At 56.5% G+C, this 26,358-nt stretch overlaps 1 protein-coding gene across 1 annotated transcript in view; it reads right to left on the bottom strand.

Moving 5' to 3' along the window:
- Positions 1-1,604: 1,604 nt before the first annotated feature.
- The window catches only part of AJAP1 (adherens junctions associated protein 1), a 112,782-nt gene continuing 88,028 nt past the window's right edge, over positions 1,605-26,358 (bottom strand). The window contains exons 3-5 of the mRNA XM_032594129.1: positions 5,875-5,962; positions 3,498-3,740; positions 1,605-1,728 (exon numbers count right to left, since the gene is read on the bottom strand). Of these exons, the coding sequence (XP_032450020.1) occupies positions 1,659-1,728; positions 3,498-3,740; positions 5,875-5,962 (401 nt within the window). The 3' untranslated portion in view covers positions 1,605-1,658. The remainder of the gene's footprint in view (positions 1,729-3,497; positions 3,741-5,874; positions 5,963-26,358) is intronic.

Raw genomic sequence — 26,358 nt, 5'->3', positions numbered from 1 at the left:
TTCTCCTCTGTAGGTGGCACTTCCGGGAGGACAATATGAATCTCTAGATGGAAAGAGTGTCCCGTGAGTGCCCCCTGAGGGTCCACATTAGGGAAACTGACCCCCCGCGGGGGCTGCCTGGAGGGTAGGGCATGCCCACTGCTAGGCTCTTGAAGGAGGGGAGCTGGGGTCCTGACGTGCAGGGACCAGGTCAATGTCTTATGCTCGCAGGCATTTGTCAAATCCTAAGAGGCATGCTGGAGACCACCGGGCCATCCTGCAGAGGCTTCACCAGGCCGGCGGGGACCCCGCTCCTAAGAAGCAGCTCCCCATTGCCAGCCTGCCTGGAGCTCCAAAGGGCGCTCTGTCCCTGGCCTTAATGAGGTGAGTCACGACGAGGCAGACGGAGGCATGAGCGTCTGACGGATGGGCCTCGGAGGCGCATCTGGCTCTTGAATGGTCGCGGACGAGACTGCGCTTTCCCTAACTTGCCAGCACGGTCTCAACAAAGGCCGTTTGTGGGGGGCGGGGGAAGGGAGGGGTGCTTTCTTTTCTAATCTAATTACGTTTCTTTGCCCGTTGGCTGAACATCACGCTAAGCAGGTCATTTTGGCTTCGGGACAGGAAGTGAGGGTTGGAGATTTGATTTGGAGCAAACACTCGATTCATTAGGGCTGGATTAGCACAGATTTCCCCCCCCCCCACTCCTATTTCTGATGGTTCCCACAGGCCCCCGTCTACACACAGCCAGCCGAGTTCTTGGAGGGGCACACGTGTGTCCCGAGGAAACACCTTCCTGCCTCTGCCCTTCTGCCCACTCTGACCACGAGCCCCGCGTGAGGAGGTGAGCGGAAGAAGCGGTATTTTCAGACCCCGATAACCCATCCTAGAAACTGGGTCCCCTACTCAGGGAAGGGATGTGATGTCACAGAATATCTGTGGACGAGAAAAACCCAGCCTCAAAAAGAAAGACAAAACCAAAGAGCCCAGCCCGCGGGTTGCGTCTACTGAACTGCGCGTAGAGAGCGTGCAGTCATGGGGGCGAAATGCTCTTTCTCCCCCGGCAGCCCGAGTGTTCGGGAGATTCGGTGCAGAAGAAAGCAATTTAACGTTAGCATTAAAGTTAATATCACTGAAAGCAAACCAAATGTTCCTATTCAGCAGAGCATGGAAAATTCATCCTGTTTTGGTGCCGGTCCCTGGCTTCAAATTAGTAGATGTCTCAACCCTTTGCTTGCTTCCTTTATCATTTGCCTTCTTATCTCTTATTTTTATATTCCAAAATTATATTTTAATTCTGCTTTGTGCCCTCCCCCGTCGACGTACAGACATTCGATGCAGGTGTGATACCTGCCCGTGTGGCCGCTGCCCTGGTCTCTGCCTGCTGAGCGGCCGGGTTTCCCTGCTGGTCCGCATCCCTGCCTGTCTGTCCCTCCCCTCCACTGGGGGCATTTCTAGCAAGTGAAGCAGAGAGACCACAAGCCCAGCCCTCCGGCTCGCATTCATGACGGCCACACCACCTGCCATGTCCAGAAGGCCTCCCACTTATCCCGGGGTTGGGGAAGGTGAGGCAAAGGGGAAAAACAAAATCAGTCAACGTCCAGAAAAAGAGGTACATACCATAAAATAGACACATGGCGTCTGCCCTGCCCCCAGGAGGTACACAAGACTTCGGCCAGTCAGCAGGAGATTTCAAACCATTTCTCAGACACAAAGGCCACAGGAATAAGATGCCGATCAGAGGAGGGTCTGCAGGGAGCAGAAAAACGGGCTTGCGTGTGCCGGTACAGAACAACGGGCAAGCCGGCCGGCTCAGGCCCGCCGCCGATCACCGGCTTCTTGAGTCACAAAGAACCCAGGAGATGTAATGCTCAGCTTGGACCCCCCCACCGGTCTTCGGCAGGAACGGGGAACCCCCCACAACGGCCAGCTGACACTCACTTCCGCCCAGGAAGGCCTTGGAGGACACACGGCCTGAGGGATCCGTGTGCAGAAGGGAGCTGGCATTCTAGATTTCAGTGTTTTAATTGGTAGGACAAGGGCAAAGCTTAGGGTCTCCGCCTCTGAGGGCAGAGATAACACCCACTTTACTGCACATGCTGGAGCGCGGGGGGCCCGACTCCGGAAATGGCTCTCCTGTCATCCGTCACCTTTGAGACATGAGCCATCGTTTCCCAAGGCCAGTGAGACCCAGCAGAGCGTGACCTCAGGCCCAAAAGCAAGAACCCGCTCTATCCAACGCTTCTGAGCCAGGGCTAAGAGCGCCAGCCGCGCCCACACTGCACGTGGACAGGGCAGGGCCAGAGGGGGACCAGTGGGAACAAGGATGGCCAGTCGGCGACCCTCCATCCCCGCTTCCCCAAAACGGAAGCTCTGGTTGGCCGGGATTCACAAACTGACGCACACATGTTCACTCGGTGAAATGCTTTGAAATGCTTTTGCCAATTCTTTGTGAACGAGGCCTTCGGCAAGGCTGGTAGGCAACCAAGGAGCTCCCCCAATGTCGCCGAGTGTAAGTGCAGCGGGCAGAGGACACCCCTGAGGCCCTGCTCTCTTCAGCGGGGAGAGGAGCGTCTCAGGGAACATTGGGAAGATCGCGGACTCCCACGCAGAGGTGCAAGACAGGAGCTTCCGGAAGACCCACCTGTTCTCACGGCCAGGACAAGGTCCCGCTAACCATGGGCATCACAGCTGGACGTCACCCCAGTCTCCTTGACCGTGGCTCTGGGAGGAAGGCTTTCGGGCCCTCGGGCATTTACTCCTAGCTGCTTTTCCTGCCGCCAACAAGGGGTCCCTCAGGTCCGTCTGCTTTCTTACTCATTTCTTCCTAAGACTTTTCAGTTGTTGGGAATTTTTTTTTTTTTTTTATTTACAAAATGATGCCTAAGTGTATGCTCGCTTAAAAAAATAGCTTGTTGATGTTTTAATCTAATGCCGGATAAATCCCTGGAAGCTGACTCAAGGGTTTCTTCAATGTTCCCAGGGATGGTTTTAGGGTCATGTCTTCTTTGAAGGATTACACATGATTAATAAAAAAAAGAGCATTTAATAACCCAGAGTCTGGTTGGTGTTTGATATTTTGGCTAGATGCGCTGCTGACGTTTTATTGACGGGGGCTCTGAGACGCTGGCGGTGGGCTGCGGGAGAGGGTGCGTGTTGACAGGGGGGCGGGGGGGGGAACGTGTTGATATCAGAAGGCCCGGCTCTGTGAAGCCGGCGGGATGCCCACTCATCTGCCACCACATGCTGTCCGGGGTGGGGAGGCCTTCTGCCCGCTCTCCAAGGGTAGGGTCTGGAAGTGGATTCTGGATGCTGCCGTGTCCTGTCTCTGGGTGGGGAGACACCTCTTTATGTCTAGCCCGCCCCTCTTGTTCCGCTAGACCAGCTGTGTGCATGTGCTCAGCCCCCCCCCCCAAAGACACATGACGGCTGCCCCACACAGACCCACGGCGCCTGTGACGACACCGTCCCGCCAGGAGCCTGTGGAGGCGGCAGCACCGGCCCAGGCCTGAGCTCACCGGTTCCCGTTAAACGTGGACTTGTACTCCCCCGTCGGATGCAGCGTCTCGTCTGCGTACACGGGCACAGCCGTCCGCACACACTCGTGGGAGCACTGGAGGGTCTCGTTGTAGGCCGTGAAGATGTCCAGGCTGCTGGGCACCCGGGCAGGGGTGAAGTCCGTCAGGTTCTGGCAGCTCTCCTCCTGCTGGTTGATCTTCCGCTGGTGGCTGGTCCTGCGCGTGTTCCCGCTTTGGGCACAGCTGGAAGAGAGCCAAGGCGACGTGGGGGCGGGGCGGGCCGGTGCCCAAACCCAGCGCCTAAACTGTGGAACCTTCCTCTCCAGGCATTAATTACTCGTCGTTTAATATTAAATGGTAATTTCCAGCCTCTTCGGAAAGATCAACCACAATCAAACAATCAGCTTGCTCTCCCTTTTTTGTTGCTGTTGTCGTTAATAAAATCTGAATTGTAAATGTGGCCATTATGGCAGGGCCGCTTACGAGGTAAGTGGCTGAGCTGGGTTATCCCAGAGCTGAGGCCCTGTCTGGCCAAAGGATGTCACCCAGGCAGTGGTGTGGATGCAGTTTCCCCACGAATGGGTACGGGTAGGGCTGGTCTGGTGGTTCGTGCTGGAAGGGACGATGTAACTATCTCTGGGGAGAATTAGTGAACAGGGAGCCTTGTGCCTTCAGCCCTGCCCCCGCCCAAGCTCCCAGTTGGGGATGAAAGCTGGTCGTCCATCCTTCACTGCCGCCACCAGGTCTATGGAGAGGACTGTTCCGCACTCCCCATGGATACTTCCCTGCTCCTCTGGTCCACAGAGCCTTCCCAACACTGTCAAGGACGGACATGGGCATCCCTCCCTTGTCAGCCAAGGTGTCTGACCCAGAAGACAATTGGTGACCCTCTCAGTCACTTCTTGCAAGTCACAAGAAGGATGAGTAGAAGCCCCATCCCCACGGAGGAGGGCAGCTAGGAGGAAATTTGGGGAGCCCCCAGTTGGAGGAACCTCATCAGGGCACCAGTGCCCCATCTCCCCATCCCTGCTGTGCTCACAGCCAATGCAGAAGAAGTGGCTTTGAGGGGCGAGTGTCACGGTCATGCCCTGTCTCGGTTTTCCAACAAGAGGAGCCCTGCTTCCCGATGCAGAAGCCCCGCCCTGTAAGCAAAGGTAGGAAGAAAATTGCAAAAGCCAAGGGACTCCCCCCCAAGGTCACGGAACCCCCTCATCCACGGCCTGGATTGTCTTCCCCAGGAGGACTCTCTGAGGCTTTGCTCTAAACCCCACTGTGGGAAACCAAGAGGGAGCTGACCTGTTTGTCACACGATGGGTGACAGAGTCCTGCCTCCTTTGGGGGCAGTCAAGAGGGTCGATGGGATTTGCCCTGCCATGCACCCATGCGCTCCTGGGCTCCAGAGTCCCTTCTCTGGCCAGCCATCCCCTGCCCAGGACTGCCCTGTGGCGAGCTGAGTGCGGTCCTCATCACCAGTCCCAGAAAACGCCTGGGGTCTAGGGTTCGCCAGCCTTCGGGAAGCCTCACTGTTCTCCGCGAGGTCGGTTTTGGGGGTTGTGCCAAGCCCCTCCTTCCCACCTTTGCTGACCCTGGAGACGGGCTTTCTCTCGAATTTCCGTTGTCTGGACACTCGGGGGCGGCTGCCACCCATGAGCCCTGTAGGATTTCCTGCACCCGCCGGCAGCAGGGGGATTATCTGGGTGTGTTACTCTACCAGGGACTTTGAGCTCTGATGCTAAAAGGAGACACATTTGCTGGAGGAGAGGCTGCAGGCACACGGGGCCTCGGAGGTGTGTGTTCAGCAGGGTCACCCGGCAGTGCCCCGATTTTCCCAGGGGTGTAGCAGGTGCATACACCCAGCAAGGCCAACCTCAAAGTAGGCCAATTTCCAGGAGGAAATAGGCAAAGGCAGGCGGCCTGGAGCAAGGCAGTAACCTAGTTCAGCAGACACAGAGCGGCGGCAAGAAGAAGGAAGGATTCAAGGCGGCTGAGCCTGGACAGCCAGGGGCAGCGAGGGGTGGGCACAGATCCTCCCAGGCCACCAGTGTCGGGTGGGTGACATCGCAATTTACACACGAGGGCAGAGACAGACAGGGACAGCTGCCACCTGAGAAACCGTCACGGAGGCTGGGCTCGCCCGTATTCTGCAGAGAAAACCACGGTGAGGGGGGACACTCCCCAAGGGCTGTATCTGGGAGCGCAGCACCCGTGGCCGGCCAGGCTGCCCTGGGGCCGACGGGGAGCAGGGCGTAGCGCCGGGTTCTCTGACCCAAATGAAAACTCAGTGATGTGGGACCGGGTTTGAAAAGTAGGAAAGCCTCTGTGCACACTTCCCAGGGGACCCCCCCATTTCCAGGCCAGAGGGGCCGAGGAGCCTTACCAGTTTTTTAAGACAAGAGTTGTAATCAGAGCAGCTATGACCATGATGAGGGAGACAGTGATGGTGATGATCTGATGAACAGCCAGACCTGGAAGAGAGGAAGTGGGGGGCAGCCGTGAGACCAGGGTGTGAGCAGAGGAGCCCAGCAGGGGCAGGGCCCTGTTCCTGCCAACTCAGGTCTCTCCTTCCCCAGGTGCCCTGGCTACCAGCGCTGCTGTCACCTGAAGTCCAGGAAGCGAGGCCCCGGCCCCGGCCTCTCTGGGTCCCCCAGCTGTGACCGGGCCCGCGGGCAGCTGTGTCCTTTCTCGCACCTACCTGCCGAGCCCGCCACCTGGCCCAGGAAGGCTCTGGCTGACGCATTCCTCCAGCCCCTGTCACCCCTCCTCCCACCTGGGTGAGGGGCAGCACCTCTGAGCAGCAGCGCATTTGGCCTGATGCAGGAGGAGCCAGGACGGCCCAGGATTTGTTGGGAAGGTGGGGGACAGTGAACGTGGGTTGGCACCCCCCGGCAGACTCAGGGGTACTTGGATCACTGGGGTGGTAGGAAAAGCTCCCACTTCTGGTCCTCTACCTGAGGCTCTTTTCCTCCTGACAACACATCTGTCACTACCTTCCTAGAACACGGACACTGGGGGCAACCTCAGCAGACTCCACTGGTCCGTAAAAGCCACGTGCAGAGGCCTTGTTCTCCTCCAGTCAGACAGAACCCTACCTGAGGAGCCAGGCCGTAAAGGTCCCGGGGGCTCCGCACCGAGCCCTGCACGCAGCAGCGTCTTGCCCCACCCAAGTGCCCGTTTGCCCTGTTGTGTTCTTGCACCTGGGTGTTTAAGCACCTGCATCTCTCCACTGCTGGTGTCCATCTGCAGAGGCCCACCTATCACCCCAGAGGGACCCAGCAGGTCCCGGGGGGGCGGGGGTGGGTGAGAACAGCACGTGTGTGTGTCCCAGTGTGGAGGATCTCAGAGTAGAAGATTTTTCTGGCGGTCTCCCAAGGACACAGTCTCGCAAACAGATGTTACCTCTCTACCAAATATGATCCTCGTGGGGGGAATTGCTAATAAATGATTCAAAGTTGGCATGACCAGAAAACAGGCTTTCTCCTCCCGTTTGCCCATCATCCGGGATATTTCTGTTTGTCGTGAGGGATTCCCGTCCCGAGCCCACAGGATAAGCACCACTAGGAAAACTGGAGAAGGCACACGGATTTGGTACATGGAAGTCACGGACTTCCCCTTATCTATTCTTTTATCCACTGATTCGAGAACCAGTTACTGAGCACCTCCTGCATGCCAAGCAGTGTTAGTTCTGACCAGCTCGGCCATGGTGCCCACCTGGAGCTGCTCTAGTGTCCAGTTTTTAAAGTGGCAGCATTCACTGCTCGTTCTGGACGATGGCTTAACATACACCTATGCCCAAGTTGTGGCACCTGCTATAAGCCTTTGGGCCAGTTTACTTTCTCATCTAAGACTGCCAAGTCAGCTTTGCAATGGAACTGATAGCTAGTTATGCCACAGGAACCACCCTCTGTCTCACCAACAATGGAATGCCCACCAGCTCCAGTAATCCCTAACTATTCAGCAGCTTCCCCAACACCCAACCGAGACCTTGTTGGCAGAGGAAGGGTTGAAAAGGATGCTGATGGTGAGTGATGACGATGATGGTGATGGTGATGATGGTGATGATGATGGTGGTGGTGACAGTGATGATGGCGATGGTGGTGGTGATGGGGATGATGGTGATGGTGATGATGATGGGGATGGGGATGATGGTGGTGGTGATGATGATGGGGATGGGGATGATGGCGGTGGTGATGATGATGGTGGTGGTGATGATGATGGTGGTGGTGATGACGGTGGTGGTGATGACAGTGGTGATGATGGTGATGAATGTGGAGATGATGAGAGTGATGATGGTGATGATGGTGGTGATGATTATCTCAGGCATGCTCAACAAGTTGTAGCAACTGTCAGATGTGCATGATCCCATTTATTCCTGATAACAACTCTCAAAGGTAGATACTGTCAGCATCGGTCATGGAAGTGAAAACTATGTGGGCCAGTTTGTGTAAGTTCCCTGGATCACATAGGGTCTATTGGCTCCAAAGCTCGTAATAAGAGCAGTAGTATATGATTCTGAGCTCAGATTTCATTCATCTGGTTTTGCTCTGACCTTCTTTAATCTCAGTCTTGGTCTCCTTTCTCCCAAGACTGAGGCTGGCACCTCTCTAATCTACATTCCTGGAGAAGAACATTCGTGGAGGCAGGCTCTTGAGCCTCATTATCCCCTCCACGGATAGATCCCTTGGGAAGTGCTCTGGGTCCATGCAAAAAGCTTCTCAGGTGTTTGTTGGCAGGTTACACCCCAACTCCCATGGCAAGAACTGAGTCTTTGTTTCTTGGGCTAAACCCTCCATCTTGTAGGTCAGGCGAATTCAACTTACGAAGGCTAGTGATATAAAAGAATACCCTGAGTGGGTGAGCCAAGAGGAGCAGCAGGGGCTGGTTGAACTTCCAGGTGAGGCCTAGCCGGAGGCACTGAGAGCCCTTTCAAGAGCAAAGCTCTGTGCCGTCCTTTCCCCAACATCTGCAGGACCATGGGAGGCATAGGGCACTGCCAGATTTTGACCTCTCGTCTTCCTACTATGGGAATTCTGTTGCGTTGAATATCTTCAGTGATAAAGTCCTTGGAAGAGAGGAGTTCCAAGACCAGCCACATCTTAGATGTTTGACTGCCTCCCATTCCCCCTGTGGGTTAGGATGGGAAAGCATTGATTCTCCCAGTCTGATAGATGTAAGAAACTGAAGCCTGGGGGAGAAATGGTTGCTCAAGGGCCCCCCTCCCTCACTGATGACTCTCAGAACAGAAGATCAGCCCTTTGCTTGAGGTCCTCATAAGTCCCTGAAGCCCCTTAAGAAAGGGTGTCATCATCTTTACATCCACCCCTAGCCCCACGCATGCTCTAACACAGTCCCTTACAACTGTAGCTATGGGACACATTACATTTATAGTTGAAAAGTAGAATATAAAAATGAAGGGAACAGGGAGAAAGATATAATCCCAAGGTGTGCCTTGCTCTGGAGGCCTTTCTTCTGACTTCGGTGTGAAATTCCTCCATAGAACTTACCAAACTAAAATCTGGCAGAGATGATATATGGGTTAATATATTACCAGCCAGATCATCTGGGTAAAAATACGACAATAATAGAATGGCTATGCTTTCTGGAAAGACTTCTCTATGCCAGGCGCCTTGCTAAGTCTTCACACATGATCGATTTAATCCATCAGCATCCTGCACTTTTTCACCTGCCTGACCAACGAGGAGCCTGATGCTGAGGAGTAAAGTGACTTTCCCATCATCACTTGGCAGATCCAGGATGGAAGGCAATTCTCTGCTCCAGGGCCTCAGAGAAAATAAAATATCTAACGCCAAACTAACCCATCTGTGGCCACATTCTGGTCATAAAATTGGCTAGAGGCAAACATCTGACTACTCCTCACATACTGCCTTTGCAAGGCAAACAGCCTTCTGCTTCAATGCCTGGCCCATAGGTCTTAATGGGCCCCTGGGCTCATGCACAAAACGTCAATGGCTACAAGACGATCCCATAGACCCCATACTCATGATGGCTGAACAAGGATCAGGCCTTTTGACATGTGGCAAGAATGACACTTGTAAGAAGCAGTTTGGAAGACAGAAATCCATAAGGATGCCTCCCCTCGTTTCCTTTCTTTGGGAGGTCGGCTACTAAGAAGAGAACAGAACAACGTGTGAGAAGTGGTTCCGTGTCAATCATCTGCCCTGTTATGTAGTCCTCTCCAAACGCCAGCCGTCCTTCCTTCATCTGTGCAAATCCCTGTAGTCTGGCCATAAAGGGGCAGAGAGTAAATATTTTAGGTTTCGCAGGAAGTGTGGTCTCTGTTGCAACTTCCCAATCCTGCCATTACGGGGCTAGACCAGCCACGGCCCATGTGCCAACCAATGGGCGTGGCTGTGTGCCAATAAAACTTTATTTACAAACACAGGCAGCGGCCATATTTGGCTCATAGGCTATATAGTTTGCTGGGCTCTAACTTAGGTGAATAGCTGAAGGTGGTTTGTCTTACGAATTAATGAGAATATATACCTGTTTTGAATGATTGGTTAAAGCCAGGACTCCAATGGCAATCCTTTGGTTCTGAAGACTAGAACCTTCCTCCTCCATCTTCAAAAGTTTACTGAGTTCTGAGAATTTCACTGGCCAGTTTCACCCCGCTGGGTTTGTCTGTGTGAGGTTGGCTTGAGAACAGATCATGATGCATGACAGTTCCCTTGAGAACTCAATAGATTGGATTCTTGGTGTTTGGACACCAAAACTCAGGGAGAACGTTACCAATGTAGTCCCTCCAAGGACCCGCAGAATTATTTTAGCCATATGTCTCCATTTCCTCCATTGGGGTAGAAAAGGAGCCGCATTTTGTGAAAAGACAAGAACCTTCAGATCACAGAAGTGGTGTATGGAGAGGGACCTTTCCCTACTGGCTTTCCTCACCCCACACAAATGACAGGGTTCTTAGGAGTCTCTCTCCCCCGATTCTCTCCTTCCTCACTCCTTTCTGCCGATACTTACACCTTAAATAATGTCCCCTCTGGTCAGGTCCCTTGTGGCCATTGCATAATGCAGGCAGGAACATCTGTCCCCCAAACCCCACTGACCCTGGACAGGGCAATGTTAGTTAGTAGAGTATCTACAGCCCGCTGTGAGGGAAGCTGCGATCTGGCGAACAATGATGTTACCTTAAGGGAATGTGCACTCTCCACCCCCCAGAAAAGCAACAAAACACAGACTTTCTCCCCTCTATTTACAAGGTCACCATCGAATCCATCTTCAAATGCTCTGCAATTCAGACCTGGTCCCAGAGTGCACGGCGTGCTGTGCGGGGGGTTCTTGCTTCCCCTTCCTGACAGGTGTTATTGTTCCTGCTAATTTAGGGGCTCTTTCTGCTCCTGGTAATTGCCACTGTATACTAATGTGCTAGGAATCAGCTGCCATCCAGATAATGAAAAATTATACCTGGAATAATGGATGGGGACAGATGGATTAGCGAACTCTGCATCAATCAATAGGGCTTTTATGGTTATATTTGTGGTGTTTTGTAATAAGATCAGGCCCTGGAGATTGATGTGGGCTTGGTAATCTATCTCCAGGTCTGGATGGGTTTTTGATTAAATAGAAGCTGAATCGCACACAGGCCACTGTCCGCGACAAAAACAAAGCCATCGAGGGCCTTCTTTCCCACCACTTGAGGGGCGTGTGGGCACATCCGGCTGGTGCACTTGGGTGGAGGCAGGAACGATGGCCCTGGAGTTTGCTGAGGCAGAGGGACGGCCCATCTGTGCTGACAGCAGCTCATTTTATGATACAGGGATCTCATGCGCTTGCCCTGCGGGGACAAAGACCTGTTGGCCAATGGATCCAGGGACGCCTGTCTTCAAGGGCTTGACAGGTGAGAGGCGACAGGGTTTTCCAAAGGGCCAATCGCACTGCAAAAACACCATTCCTTTCCACAGAGGCTGCAAAACACAGAGTGCACGGCACATCTCTGACAAAGTCTCTGGGAATACGGGGACACTCAGAGCATCCCCTGCAGGATGGGGGAGAGGCCGGCCCAGCTTTCTTGAGGAGCAGGCGCTCTAGGGTTTGGGCTCATTCTGAAGCACCTGGCCACCTGACGGGGCGGGGAAGGCTGCTGAGGGGAAATGCATCTTCCCAAACCAGGATGGTCCAGAAAAACAAGGCTACCAGCTTTTGTGGCAAGGACACCAGGGGGTGTGCCGTTTTCTGAGTGGCCCCCGCAGTGTGTCCACACGGTGGGCGATGAGGGGGCCTCCAGCCAAGACCCTGTGGAAAGCAAGCTGCCTCTCATTGAAATTCTCTCCAGCCGCGAGCAGGACCACCGCCTAAAGAGAACAGAGTCCGCCTCTGGAAATGGCTGTGCTAACACCTCACGATAACAGGGCGGAGGCAAGTCCTCGAGGAATCAAAGGACCCAAGTCAGTTTGTCCTCAGCCGGGACATCTGGCCACAGCCGGAGACGGTTTTGGTTGTCACACGGAGGTGAGGGGTCGGTCCTACTGGCATCTAGCGGATAGACACCGGAGATGCTGGCAGATGTCCTACAGAGCACAGGATGATCCCATAAGAAGGGACGATCTGGCCCAAAATGTCAAAGGTGCTGAGTTTACTCACTAAAGGAAGAAATGCATGAATGACACCAGGAAACAGGTGTCCCCCATATGAACCCTGGATGGTCACACCCTCCAAACTGACTTGCTGGGACACCATTGCTGTGGCGGCCCCTCGTGAGTGGGTCAGAAATGTCCCGACCACACCCCACGTAGCCACAAAGGTGAGATGTGGCCCTTTGCCCATCACGATGTCCCCATTCTCCCTCAGGTACTTCCCTCCCAGTAGCAACGGTGAGGCTGGGGGAGGATGTGCGGAACTGCCCTCTGGCGTCTGCTGTGGGTGAACCCACCTCGTCACGCTCCTCAGTGGCGGTGGATGCCTGGCGGTGTTCTCAGTGAATCATTCACGCACAGCTCCCACAACCCATGAGGTGGGTGCAGAGATGTTCCCCACTTCTACAGGGAGGTTGGGGGACCTTGTCAAGGTGGCACAGTGTAATCTGAGAGGTCCCCAAGACCACTCTCAGGTTCACAAATTCACTCAAAGGACTCACAGAACTGAACGAAGCATTAACACTCAGCTTTGGTTTACTACAGTGGGAAAAAACCCACAGACTAAGATCAGCAATGAGGAGGGGGCAGGGGGCAGAGTCCAGGAGAGGCCAGGCAGGAGCCCACAGCCGTCCCCTCCCAGCAGAGGAACGTGGGCAGCCCTACCTCCCACCAGTGACGATGCCCGACAACACGCGCAGAGTGTCGCCAGCCCGGGAAGCCCCCTGAGCCTGAGTGTCCAGTCTGTGCAGTGGCTTGGTCATGTAGTCGTGGCCGGCCCGACGAGCCGACACCCTGTAACCCAAGGCCCCCACCGTAAACCACATTATTAGTGCAGGCTATCTGGTAAACCAGGACATTCTTATCAGGGAAGACATTTGGAAGGCTTACGGTGACCTCCCAGGAGCTGGGGTCAAGGTCACTCCTTTGAGCAAAGCTAATCCTTTAGTGCACATACAGCTAAGACCCAGCAAACCCGTGACTCAAACCCCAGCAGGCCTGGTCTGGGACCCATGCCTTTAGCTGCTCTCCTGCACAGCCCGCTGGAGGACACTGGCTCTTTCCCCACGGGGGATGGCCAATGGCCATGCTGCTATGATCTAGGGAGAGCCTAGGCATCAGCATGCACACCCCACTGGCTAGGGTCCCCCAAATTGGGTTTGGTCTCCTGCCATCAGGCTCAACTAAAGCTGTCCCATCCACAGGTCAGCTACATCGAGGAGCAAATTCCTCACACGAGGAAACTTTCTCTGCATTTGAAGACTCCCCTGAATTTCAGAGCACCGTGGGGAGACAGAGGGAGCCGGGGGCCAAAAAGATCACACAGCCTCTGGGTCCAGACTCCAACAAACACACTGGAGTCCACGGAAAGGGTGGGATGTGGTGGGCAGAGAGGCTGGGAAAGCCCATTCACTTCCAGTGGTGTCCTCATTTTATGGATTGAGCTGTGTCTCCCCAGAACTCATATGTGCAAGCCCTACCTGCTGGTGCCTCAGAACGTGACCTTATTTGGAAACAGGGTCATCGCAGACGTACTTAGTTAAGATGAGGGCACACTGGGGTCAGTGGTCCTAACCCAATATGACTAGTGTCCTGATAAAAAGGGGGGATTTGGAGACAGACACGCACACAGGGACAAGGCTGGATTCCCGCCGTCAGGGCCCATGAACCACCAGAAGCCGGGACGGAGGCTGGGATATCCTCCCCTGGAACCTTCGGAGGGAGCACGGCCCTGCTCTCAACCTCTGGCCTCCCGAAGTCTAAGGCAGTAAAACCCTGCTGTTTCCTCCACCCACTCAGGTATGTTGTTATGACGGCCCTGGGGACCGAATACACCTGAGCTGAAATGCTTTGTGCTTTGTGGAGGCCCAGGAGCCTCGGGTGGGGCGGGGGTGGGGGGTGGTCAGGCAGAGCCACGGAGGCCCTGGCTGCACTTCTCAAAGCTGTTTGATCCACCAGACAGCGGACTTCAGCCAGCCCCAAGACAGCTGGTGCTGGCACCTGAGAGTCAGGACCCAGGACAAGCAGCCTGGTCCCTCTGTAGTGAGATGGACAGTGTCACAAGACCCAGGGCAAGCAGCCTGGTCCCTCACCCCAAATTCATGTGCACTTGTGCAACCTCAGAATATAACCTCATTTGGAAATAGAGTCTTTGTAGATTTAGTTAATTACTTCAGGATCTTGAAACGAAATCATCCTGGATTTAGGGTGGGCGGTCAATGCAATGGCTGGTGTCTTTCAAAAACGCCGAAGAGGGCACAGAGAGCCATGGAAAAACTCCACATGACAGCGACGTAGAGGGCAGAGGGGTCAGGAGTCCAGAGTCAGGAGCCCATGGCTGACAGCAACCAGGAGAAGCTGGAGGAGACACATAGGACCCTCTTCTAGAACCTTCAGAGAAGGCGCGGCCCTACTGGAGTCTTAGTTTTGGCTTCAGGCCTCCAGAACCTCGAGAGAACAAATTTCCATTGCTCTGAGCACCACCCCCCCCGCCAACCGCCGTGGGCTTCTCCCTGGCGGCCCTAGAGGTTCACATACTTGCTTGGCCTCATGATTCTCTCCCAGCAGAGTTAATTCAGAGGATGCTGGAACACCGTTAGCCGTGTGGCTGGCGCACAGTAGGCTCACAGCAGGAGTCTTCCCCGTGTGGCCGCGAGCCGTGCTCCTCCTCCCTGCACACACACGAACCCCACCCCCCAGGGCTTGGTGACAAATGGGGCTGCGGTTTGCCTGTCTCCCCCTCTCTGGGGTCCCGGACACCACGCTGAGCAGAGAGGCCTTGAAGCAGAGGTCAGAAAACTGGGGCCTGAGGGCCGAAGCCAGCCCCACCATCTGAGTCTGTCAATAAAGTTTTATGGGCACGTGGCCTCATCAAATTCCTGGACATGATGTCTGAGTTTGCTCCCGTGCCTCCAGGACGGGGTCCAGTCGTGTGGCCTGGAAGCCTAAAAGAGCTGCTATCGGTCCCTTTAGGAAAGAGTTGGGGACCCCTGCCCTAGAAGGCCCCCGAGAACTCCACAGTGGATGCTGCTGTGTGTGACCGGCGAGGACGGGGGCGAGGGAGGCTAGGGAGAATGAGGGCTGGCCTTCCATGCCCCTGCCCACCCCTGGTCTCAGGGCCTCTCCCGCCGTAGGACCCCACGCACAGGGGCCCCTCGTGGAGGACAGCACAGGCTGGATAAGCATCTCTGAGCTAATTTACCAGCTCCAAGAAGGGGTTACGCCGGGAGGCCAGGCCCCATCCATCTGGTCCCTCTGACTCCCCTTCACTGCGCAGCAGTGACCAGGATGCTGAATCCTGGCCCAGGAAACGTGCCTCCCGCCTTGGGCTCTGGGGCCTCAGAGGCCGGCTCAGACCTGCTCACTCACAGGCAGTGTTTCTGAGCAGAAAGGCCAGTCCCGAGGGAAACACAACTCCCTCCGCACAGAGGTTGAGATTCCCAACCTCAGGGAGGCTTTCAAAGCATGAGCATCGCAGCTTCTCCAACCCGCCTCTCTCTGCCCTCTCCCCAGCCTTGTTTGCCAGTGCCTCCCAGGGTGCATGGTGCATGGGCACACACAGGCTTGCACGCACACAGGCACCCCATGCGTGCACACACACGCACACACAGGCTTGCACACACACAGGCACCACATGCACGCACACACAGGCTTGCACGCACACAGGCACCCCATGCATGCACACACACGCACACACAGGCTTGCACGCACACACTGAACTCACTGCTCATCTCATTCAAAAACAGAAGCAGCTGATACTCAGCTTTGAGCTCAGTAGCCAACATGGAAACGACCCACTTCCTGGACTTAGCTCCCAAGAGCACTGGGCCATCTCAGCAAAGGACGGCGGTGAGGAAGGAGGGTGCAGGGGGAAGCCAGCATCGCTCCTCGCTAACGAGAGGTCGGGGGCTGGGGAGGGACGCCCCCGTGGTGCCCATCAGCCAACCCCAGACCAGCAGAGGCGCTTCTGTGAGGAGAGCAGCCACGGTTCACCGCCGTGGGCCTGGTGGCCCGGGCTCTGGGGCCCACGAGTCAGCTGCGGAGTCTGTGGCTGGATTGGTCACCAGGGCCACTGGCACCCGCCACCGGGACGGAGTCCGCATTTAGCCCATACAGTGGTGAATGGATCGAACCGCCAAGCAAACAGCACGCGCTCCCCCGCAAAACCTGGCTGCCGTCCCTCTCAGAGCATCCTCGCCGTGCGACCTGGATATTCCCGTCCCCCAGAGGACGCGCCAGCACCGCCGTGGAGCTCTGGATTGGGAGCTGGCGCTCAGTGCGTGTGCGGAGGGCAGTGGCTCTCGCCCTGCTGAGCGTCACTTACGTGGAGTGTGGGCAGAGGCTCAGGCCGCCTTCCTGGTGCGGGACGGCTGGTGCTGGGCGTACCAGCTCCGTGCGTGGCCTGGAGCGGGTGCCTGCTACGTGCATTCTAGATAAAGGGACGGACCGATGCCTACTGTGTATCGGAAAGCCCAGCAGGCGCACCATGGCCAGATTCCCACCCAGAGGCTGGTCCTGGAGGCCTGAGTCCTGCTAATCTTTCTAGTTGGGGATCTCTTTAAAAGTACGTTCCCTGTGCCCCCAGACGCCTACCCAAGCCCGAAGGACAGGGCCCAGACTGGAGGGTATCCACTTCCCGTGGCTTGTGCACTTGTCTCCTCCTGATTCTCAGCGGCATCTCAGCATGTTGACTGTGGCCCAGGACAGAGATGCTGTCTAGCAGCCGCAGGGGCAGGGCAGAGCCTGGCAAGTCCTCTCGGGCCTGCAGGCAGAGACACAAGGGCCGAGGAAGCGGTTCCCAGATGCCGGCCAGGTAGCGGAGGCGGACCCTGGCGAGAAGACCCTCACCTGTCGGTGTGTCACAGGTGAGGACAGAACCATGGGACGGTCACAGACGTCACCATGAGCTCGGCCGCGCCTAGAGCGGGCTCCCTCGCGTTCTGCCCCAGCACGGATCTGAGGCTCTGAGCCACCTGCCTCCTGAGCCGTCTGGAGGCCAAAGAGGACACACAGGATGCCCCCGCCCGGCGCCCGGGGCAGAGCAGGTGCCATCGCGGCTCCTGTCCGGGGGGTCTTGGGCAGAAAAAAGCAGTGTTTGGATGCAGCCCTGAGAACCTGATTTCTGGTGGAAGCTGCCCCTACCCACCGGGGTCACTCCTGAGGGCCGTCCCAGGGGAGCCGTGCTGTCGTGGAGCAGAGGCACGTCAGTGTGCCCTTCAGGAAGAGTGAGGCAGAGGGGACGTGTCTCTGCTGTGCCCACAAGGACCTCAGACAGCCGCCCTATCCTCCCTCGTCCCCAGGCTGGGTCTGACTGCCCCCGATGTCACATGATGGAAAAGTGACAGTGTTACGTGTTCGTTCAACAGCTGAGGACCTACTATGTGCAGACACAGGCTAGACACTAAGCTGCAGCCCGGTGCCCACCACGTGCATGTCGCAGTCTAGGGGCTGGAGGGGCAGGCGCCAACCATCACGCTCGGGAGTAAACGTGCATTGTGTCTGTGACAAAGGCTTCAATGGCAAGAGGTACCATGATGGCCCAGGATGGAGGCAATCAGGCAAGACACCCGGGGGCCCCAAGTCTTCACCCCGGCCTCCGGCCACACTCCTGGCTGCATCACTTTGCAGTGTCCCCCACCCAAGGAGGGGGTGACCTGCCCCAGCAGTCGCCTCTGGGCCGTGCCTGGGGCACAGGCTCGTTCACACGTTTGCTGTCACCAGGAGAATGTGCCGGGGCCCAGACGCAGCAGGTTTACACCCTGAGTTTGGTGCTGTTCGTTGCTGGGACGGTAGCTAACTGATACTCTCAGTGAAGGGGGAGGGCGGTCTTCCAGGCAAAGAGAAGGAACCGCACGGTCCAGGGTCACAGGAGACTGCCAGGGAGGCCCCAGGACACAATACAGGAGATGACCACTCCCTGCGGGGCAGGGCGGCTTCAGGTCCAGAGAGCTCAGGGTGTCAGACGTTAGCAGGCGCCACATCTCACTCACTCTGTCGCCATGTCCCTGAGCAGCTACTCACATACGAGCCACGGTCCCAGGGTCTCCCCTTGGAAACTGAGTTCTGGCACACAGGACGCAGAAGGGATACGGGACAGACTGGGTTTGCTCTGTAGAAGAGAAGAGTTTCGGGAGGTGTCTGTGGGCAGCGGAAGGCACCCACCCGCAGGGGCTAAGGGGGATGCAGACCACGGCCCTCCCCAAAGACGCTTCTCAGCATTCCAAAGCGAGAGTTTTGTGCTGTCGTTGGAACCGGGGGCTCCGTGCGGGAAGCTGAGCTCCCCGCTAGAGGCCCCTGACACACGAGCTTGAGAACTGTCTGCTAAAGAAGCCTGTGTCCTAAAGTTGGTTTGACCCAGCACCCCCCCGTACAAGCCAAAACAGGCGCCCTCCTCTTGCATCACGTGCGTGTCTGAACCCCAGGCGGAACCTGGTCCCCATGGAATTCTGCAGCACACAGGCTCGGACAAGCCTCTGCTTTGGCGATCGGAAGTCAGAGGAGGGCTGTCCACGACCTACGAGGGCTACGAGCACCACCCGGACCATCTGGGGAGCACTGGTCCTGGACTCGCTGTGTGGAGCTCCGGCCACCGCCGAGCGGCTTCCTGCGCAGCCAAGCCCCTGACCTCGGCTGGCATTTGCTGCAGGGCCCTGTGGTGGCCACCGCTCGTCTGCACGCTGGCGGAGCTGGGGAAGCCCGTCAACAGCTGCCTTCCAGGGACTCGGCGAGCTCAGAGTCAGGCCTTTAGGGTTGAACCGAGCCCAAGGGGCAGGAAGGGAGGGAGGGTCCTGCCACGTCCCTTCAGAGCACAGTGCAGCTTGCAGACAGAGCCCAGCGCTCAGCTGGCCATCAGCTCTGCCTTCAAAATTCACTGACAATGTCAACGGAGCCAGCGGGAGGGAGACGGCTATCCCTGCGTTCCATTAAAATCACTGCGAAGCCCTGAAGTTTGAGGAAATTGCAATGCAATTTGGATGGGGCGGGGAGTGTGGGAGAGAAGTCCACCAGCTTCCCGCAGGGGTGCTCTGAGCACTTTTTAAAAGCTTCCTGCTGGGGAATATCGTTAATCCCAATGGCGGCCACCGGTTGCATGCTGCTAACTACCATTTTATTAAAAACAATAAACAGACAAATACGTGTATTCAACAGGCCCAAATACCCCCTCCCCCACCCAGGGGTCCCGCATGGCCAGCCCACTGCCCTCAGGAAGTTGTCTGACCCCCTTCTCCCACCAGGAGGGGGCACTTAAGAGTCACTACTGTCCCCACCCACCCCAGCTCCAAGGCAGGGCGACCTGTCCGGACAGCTGGGAAGGGCAGGACAGGATAGGCCCAGGCAGTGGTGGCTCCGGGCACTGGTCCCCGCAATGCCAGGAGAGCAGGGAGGAGGGCCTGAGGGGTGGGAGGTGCAGGGGAGGGGTGGCACGTGGTGGGAGACGGAGGCTGGGGAACAGCTGCCCTTTGCTTTGACGTGTGGTCCTGATGACATTTGAACCCATGATTGCAAGACGGCCTTTCAAAGCCCAAGACTGAGGCCCCACCAAAGAGAACAAGCAGAAACCACCTCAGTCTGGGGAATCAGAAGCCAGGAACTCCCTGCGAGTTTGGAGAACAGAAGAGGCGTTGTTGTCCCACCTCCAAGATGACAGCCGTTTGGAGTCAAGGAGGCGTGTGTAGGCTGCAGACAGAAATGGGGGCTGAAGCCTTCCGAGGGGGACGGGCCTTCCAGAAAGACGGAAACCTAGCTTCCAGTCCTCATGATCTCAGCCGAGGTGGCTGAGGGGTGGCCTCGGGGGCAGGAGTCCCAGACGTTTCCTGTGAAGCACCAGGGGTTAGCGGTTTAGGCTTGGAGGCTGATAGGGTCTCATCTCCAAAGCTGACACAGACACAGGCAAAGAAACAGGTGCAGCCGTGTCCCAGGAAGACTCCGCCTGTGGCCACTGACATTCGAATTGCAACTCATCTTCACGCGCTATGAAATACGACCCTTTTGATTTGCGCCCACCTCAGATCAAATCCTGTCCACCGCTTCTCAATCACAATGTCCAGCACTGAACGCGAGTTTACCAGGCACACCAGAGGACAGCACCAAAGAGTAAAATCCAAGAGGAAGGACACAACAGACACAAGCAATGGTCTCACAGAATATCTAGATATTTGTGTTATCAGGTGCCAACTCCAAAATTACAGGTGGTTAATATAGTAAAGAGAACAGGTTACAAGACAGACTTTCCGGAGGGAACGGCGATGCGTATAAACACTAATATCTTATGTACAGATCACGTACGTGAATAATTCATATGTGTGCATACAAATAAAACACGTGGGTATTTTTGAAGCAAATAGAATCTGTTCCCGCTAATTCCGGTGGGACTGGCCCTGGGCAGCTGGGGTTTCTTCCTTTCTCAGTCCTGCTCTCCCCACTTGTGTAATGAGGACCTGAGTCTACATCGGTTGCTGAGCCTGGACACTGTACCTTCAGGGGCTGGAGGAGAATCGAGGAGGGCCCGAGGGCCTCTCTCTCTCTCTCCTTCCTGTGCTGTCCTCCTTCAACCTGTTCTCTGTACTGGGGGTACAAGATTTCACTAGAAAGGACTTTGAAAACCTTTGGGTTGATCAGCACAGTCGGGCCTTTCCAGCAGCAACGACGTAAGATTCTGCCTGAGGAGGAGGTCTGTGATGGGCTCCAGCTAGACTCTTCAGAGGAGGGACATACCATCAGGAGAGGCCCTGGGTGGGACCTGTCTGGTGGCCGGAATAAGGGCCACATGGTAAGGAACCACAGGAGCATGATGAGGCCCACGCAAAATGGGACACACGGTCTCTTCTGCATCAGGATGTGTCTCCATGGGCTCCCCAAGACCTGCCACGTCCTGGGGCTCCAGGCCGCCTCTGACGCCTTGAATTCACCATTTTGGTCCTGGTTTTATAGACGTCTTTTGAGAGGCAAACTCCCTGTAAGAGGAATAAATCATTGAGGTGACAGCGTAATTGGGCGGAGATGTGTGGGAAGAAGGCGTGGGAAGTCAAGATCGTTTCTTACTGGCTGAAGGGATTCAGAGCAACAAGAAGATCCTGGGTCCTGATGCGAGGGGTGTCGCTGAGAAGCAAAGAACGAATGGAAATCACCGTCTCCGAGGACTCCACGCACAAGCTGTGTTAAGCTCCGCTTATGTATCTGAGTTACACCCTGCGACATAATAATCCTGTTTGTTCAGCACCTGCTTTGTGCCAGGTGGACCCTCGGCCTTCCTAGCTCCGCAGGGCGGCAGACACGGGGTTCACAGCAATTGCGCTGCACTCCCCCCGCCCAGGCAATCCCATCAACTCTCAGAGCCATGGTTACCATCTCCACCCTGACCGTGCCCACGGCATCTTCCGTTCTCACCGTCCTGTCTGTTGGGATCTTGCCCTGGGGTCACTGCACCCCTAAGCACAAAGCAAACCTGTTCCTTCCTTGTCCTTCCATCCTCGTGGATGTCGCCAGTGGTCCCTCCTCCTTTCAGCCCCTCCTTTCAGGACACGCTCGGCTTTACCCCTCTCGTGTATCTGTGATGATTTCCTCCATGCACCGAGCCCTGTACTCTGCACAGCGGCTTCCCTGGCTAACTTTCCCTGTCTCACTGTGGGCAGCGCCATCACCATCCAGGGAGCTGGCAGGTGTATGGCCTGGAGGGTGTCTGGTGGCATTAGGACAGGGGGGTGAGCAGGAGGCCCAGTCCAGGAGCCAGGCCCCCACCCCCACCCCGGCCAGCCCCTCAGCCTCTGTGTTCAGAGGTACCTGTGCATTGGGCGTCTGCCCAGGTCTGGCCATGAGTCAGTGCTCCGTGACCCGCTCTCATCATTCCTGAAATGGAAACACACATTGCAAAGAGCAGGGATGCTTTTTCCCTTGGCTTTTGTCTCCACTGCATTCTGTCCTCTCGCACAAAACGCTATCATCTGGTGTGTTCACTAGATCTCTCGTCTTCGGGTGACATGAGCCGGGTCCTGGGTAAAACCAGGGAAGAGGTCCCCAGCAGAACGTGCACACCATGAGGGCTGTGGCACACCCCAGCTGTGGGCTGGGCAGAGAGGCCCCCGCACCGAGGCAGAGAGCGCTGCCCCCAGGCTCATCATATAGCCCACGTTCCGGAACTGTAGGGGATCAGAGTGCTCCTTCACAGTCACCCATGTGCTCCAGGCTGCGCTGGACCAAGATGCCCAAACCCTCCCCAGGCCACAAAGAGCTCTGCCAGATCCGGAAACCGTGATACTATCTCCGGATGGAGGTGAAGAAGAAACGATCATGACAAGGAAGAAAGGGTGGTGTGGGAGGTGCACCGGCCCAGGCAGGCCCCGCAGGAGTCCCTGGCAGTGGGAGCGCCCAGGGCAACGGAGAGCTGGGCTCGGGCCACCGAGGCGGGTTCCAGAAGTGGCCCAGTCACCACCGGCTTGGCGACCCCAGGCAGGGAGGTTGGCTGACCACTCCACATCTTGGATTCTGCAACAGGAATCAGCAAGAATGACCACTGCCTCACTCACCCCCCCCCCCAAGTCTGGATCAGGGTGGTGGGGTTCTCGTCCCTGTCTCTTGGCCACCCCATCTGAACCGTCACCCTCTCCCTGGGACACTGGATGGTGTTGTTGGAGATGAACACCCACATCGCTCTTCTCTGTCTCTCTCTCTTTCCCTCTTTCCCTCTCTCGGAAGGTTAGATCCCTTCTTCTCTAGTCCAATCAGACCAAACAGGGGTCCACCTCACCCTCCTCCTGAGGTGACTGCAGTGTCCCCCCATGGGGGTGGAGGACGAAGGGGTCTCACAGGAGATGTCTGGGGTTTGCGGTGCCCCCCGCCATGGCACGTGCCCCACATCAGCCCCATGCTTAGGGGACCCGCTGGTCCTGCTCTGGTGAAGGATGGCATTCTGTGTGTAAGGGCAGTGACTGCCAGGCACACCGCTCCCTCAGGCTCAAAACCCATTTTTAAAAGAGTTATGAGGGTGGCAAGGTCACCCGTCAGGTCCTGTTGGTCACCTCCTAGGCCCTTGTGTAGCTCAGAGGTCTCGAGGGCATCGTGAAATGCCTCCACACCTCCCATCTCCTCTGGTGCACGCATGTGGACACACACTGGCAAACAGAACCCACACACGCACACGCCCTCCCCTACGTGCGGGGGCCCTGCACACCTCCAGTGTCCCGGTCGCTGCGTCCCTCTGTGCATGTTCCTGGTGGAGGAGCAGACACACCAATCCCTTCATTCTACCTGCAGCGCCCCTTCGCTGCTCGCACCTCCCACACAGCCTCCCTCCCGGTCAACTGTCCTCCGAGCACTTGCTCTGAGAAGGGCAGGTGCAAATGAACAGAAGCACCTGCGGCCTGTGAGGCCCACGCCCTGGGCTTGCAGTGTCCCTGCCCCCACGCTGCACAGGCCCAGCGGGTGGCAAGTCAGATGTTATCTCAGATTTGCAGATAAAAAGACCAAGGTTCCAAGACAAGGTGACTTCTCCAAGGCGTCTCTGTGGCGCAAAGCCCCGCACGGCTCGAAGGTGGCGCTTGACTCATGTCCCGTGCGAGGCAGACGTGTGGGGCCCGTGGGGCCCGGGGGCACCCCGTCGGCTGCTCCCTGGTTCTTCACAACCCAGCAGGGATACAAAGTCAACGGGACTGAAATGCCAGGACCTTTCGAGGCTGAACGCAGGGGTGGGGGTGGGGGCTTGGCATGTGCAAGGGTTTAGAAACTAAAAGTGCCCCCCCAAGAGACAGGCTGGAGTCACAACCCCAGAACCTCAGAATGTGACCCTACTTGTGCACAGGGTCGCACAGACGTGATTAGTTAAGGTGACGTCATACTGAGGCAAGCTGACCAGTGTCCCTATAAGAAGGGGGGGCACACAGAAACGCACACAGAAGGTAGAGGCCACGTGGCAACAGAGGCAGAGGTCCAGGTGACTCTCAGGAACCCCTGGGAGTGGAAGAGGTGGGAAGGATCCTCCCCATGGCCCTGTCCACACCTGGGTCCCAGACTCCCGGCCTCTAGACAGTTGAGCACAATTTCTGTTGAGCCCAACAGCCCCAAGGAGCTACACTAACAGTAAAGTTGGGATTCCATGGGGTCAGACAGCTGAACCTTCAGGGAAGGGGTCTTCTGTGGCAGAGCCGTGGGCTGGACCAGCACAGTCTCCCACCAGCACGGCCTGGCCCACCCACCTGCCTTGTGGAGCAAGGGTTCCTTGCAGGCGGTTTGCACCCTCTGTACCATCCAGCAGGCGCAGGGACCACGGCGACCCGGCACCTTCCCACTGCAGCGTGCAGTGACCAGTGATGCACCGTTGTCTCACCTGAGACACCAAAGGTCACCAGCCGCCTCATCAACTAAAATCCCAATGTGGGGCAGGCGATTTCTCAGGGAAGGGTGCATTTCCAGAGGCCACGCTGAGGACAACCAAGCGAACAGGGGAACCTAAAGCCTGGTGGGCCTTCTGCAGAAGCACCGTCCCAGCTGGTGCCCACCAGAGAACGGAAATTTGAAAGAACAGAGTGCAGTGCAAGTAGCCTGTACTAAACGTGACTGTTATCATCTTGAGCCACACAACGAATTCTCAGCCACGGTGTGAAACCGGCTTCGGAGCAGACTGGGGGCGGTCAGTGCTGGACATTCGGGTCCTTCCGCGGATGACGACGGCCGGCCACCACCTGTCAGGCCATTGCTACAAGCCAGGTGCCGGGGCAGGCCTGTTACACACGGTATTGCCTGTCCTACAATAATATTCCTACAAAGTGGGGGTGCCTGGGTGGCTCGGTCGGTTGAGCGTCTGTCCAACTCTTGATTTCGGCTCTGGTCGTGATCTCACGGTTCGTGAGATCAAGCCCCGTGTCAGGCTCTGTGCTGACAACACAGAGCCTGCTTTGGACCCTCTGTCTCCCTCTCTCTCTCTGCCCCTCCCCTGATTAAAAATAAATAAAATGTGGAAAAAAATAATCTCACAAAGTACGTGTAGCAGGACGGAGAGCAGCCCGCCGAGATATGCCGGAGTCCTAACTCCCTGCACCTCTGAATGTGACCTTATTTGGAAAGAGAGACTTGGGAGACATAATGAGTTAAAGACCTCCATTATCCTGGACTTAGGGTGGGTCCTAAATCCAACGAGAGGCGGAACCAAGAGGGGGACCGGGGCGCACAGAGACGGGGGAGGGGGAAGTCCACGCAAAAAATGGGGCAGAGCTTGGAGTGATGGGGTCCCGAGCCCAGAGCCACTGGAGCCCCAGCACTTGAAGAGGCAGGAAGCATCCTCCCCCAGGGCCTACGCAGGCAGCACAGCCCTATGCACAGCTGGATTTGAGACTCCCGGTCTCCAGACTGGGAGGCGATAAATTTCTGTTGTTTTCAGTACCACTCATTTCCTGGAGGCCCCAGGAAAGTCACACGGTAGATTTTGCCACCTTCACCTTACGGTGGGGGACAGTGAGGCTTGTCCAGGTCACCTGTAGTCCCCAAAGGAGCAGAGCCCGTGTTCAGACTCAGCTCGGCCCGATTCCAAACCCTCCTTCTCTCCACGGGCGCTCAAGTCACAGCTGGACACCTAGGAAGGCCACTCACCCAGCAGGGAGGGACTTGGGAGGAGGACCCTCTGCACAAGAGTGTGTTTCCCGCTACTCAGTGGCCTCTGCTGGCCAGACTTCCCAGAGATCCCCAAATGATCTGCCTACCTTGGACTCAAAGCCGAACGCAGAGGGCACGCCTCCCTCGCACCTTTCGGAGAGGACCTTCCATCCCCACCCTCAGTGCTCCATCCCGGTGTTCTGGAAACTCCAAGACATGCATCATTCATGCCTGAGCTAAATCAATCCAAGGAGCGTGCTGCTGACCCACAGGGGGAGGGTGGTGCGAGCATCTGGCGGAGGAGGCGGGGAACCCCAGAGGAGCGCTCCCCCAGGCTCTCTGCTCAATGTTGTACTGAGCTTTACTATTCTCTAATCAAAGCACCCCAGACCTTTACCTGCCATCCAGGATGGGAAGTGGGGGCGGCACGACTCCCCAAGACATGGAGAGAAGCCAAAGGCTCATAATGGGGGAAGGAAAACAGCAAAGCCGGGACACCTGTTCCCTCTTCGGAGGAAGGGAGCCCGGAATCACACCTGAGTCTGCTTCAACGTGGGAGCCCACGCCTGCCGCGTCCTGGCGCAGGCTGAGCAGGAGGGCCCGGAACAATTAATTCAGGAAATTGTCATCCTGGACTCCCCAACAAACTCCGGCTTTTGAGGGGGTCTCTGATGGCCGTCCGTTAG

This window comes from Lynx canadensis, chromosome C1, assembly GCF_007474595.2.
Source record: "Lynx canadensis isolate LIC74 chromosome C1, mLynCan4.pri.v2, whole genome shotgun sequence".
Taxonomy (NCBI): Eukaryota; Metazoa; Chordata; class Mammalia; order Carnivora; family Felidae; genus Lynx; species Lynx canadensis.
This window is presented reverse-complemented; position numbering and strand designations above follow the sequence as displayed.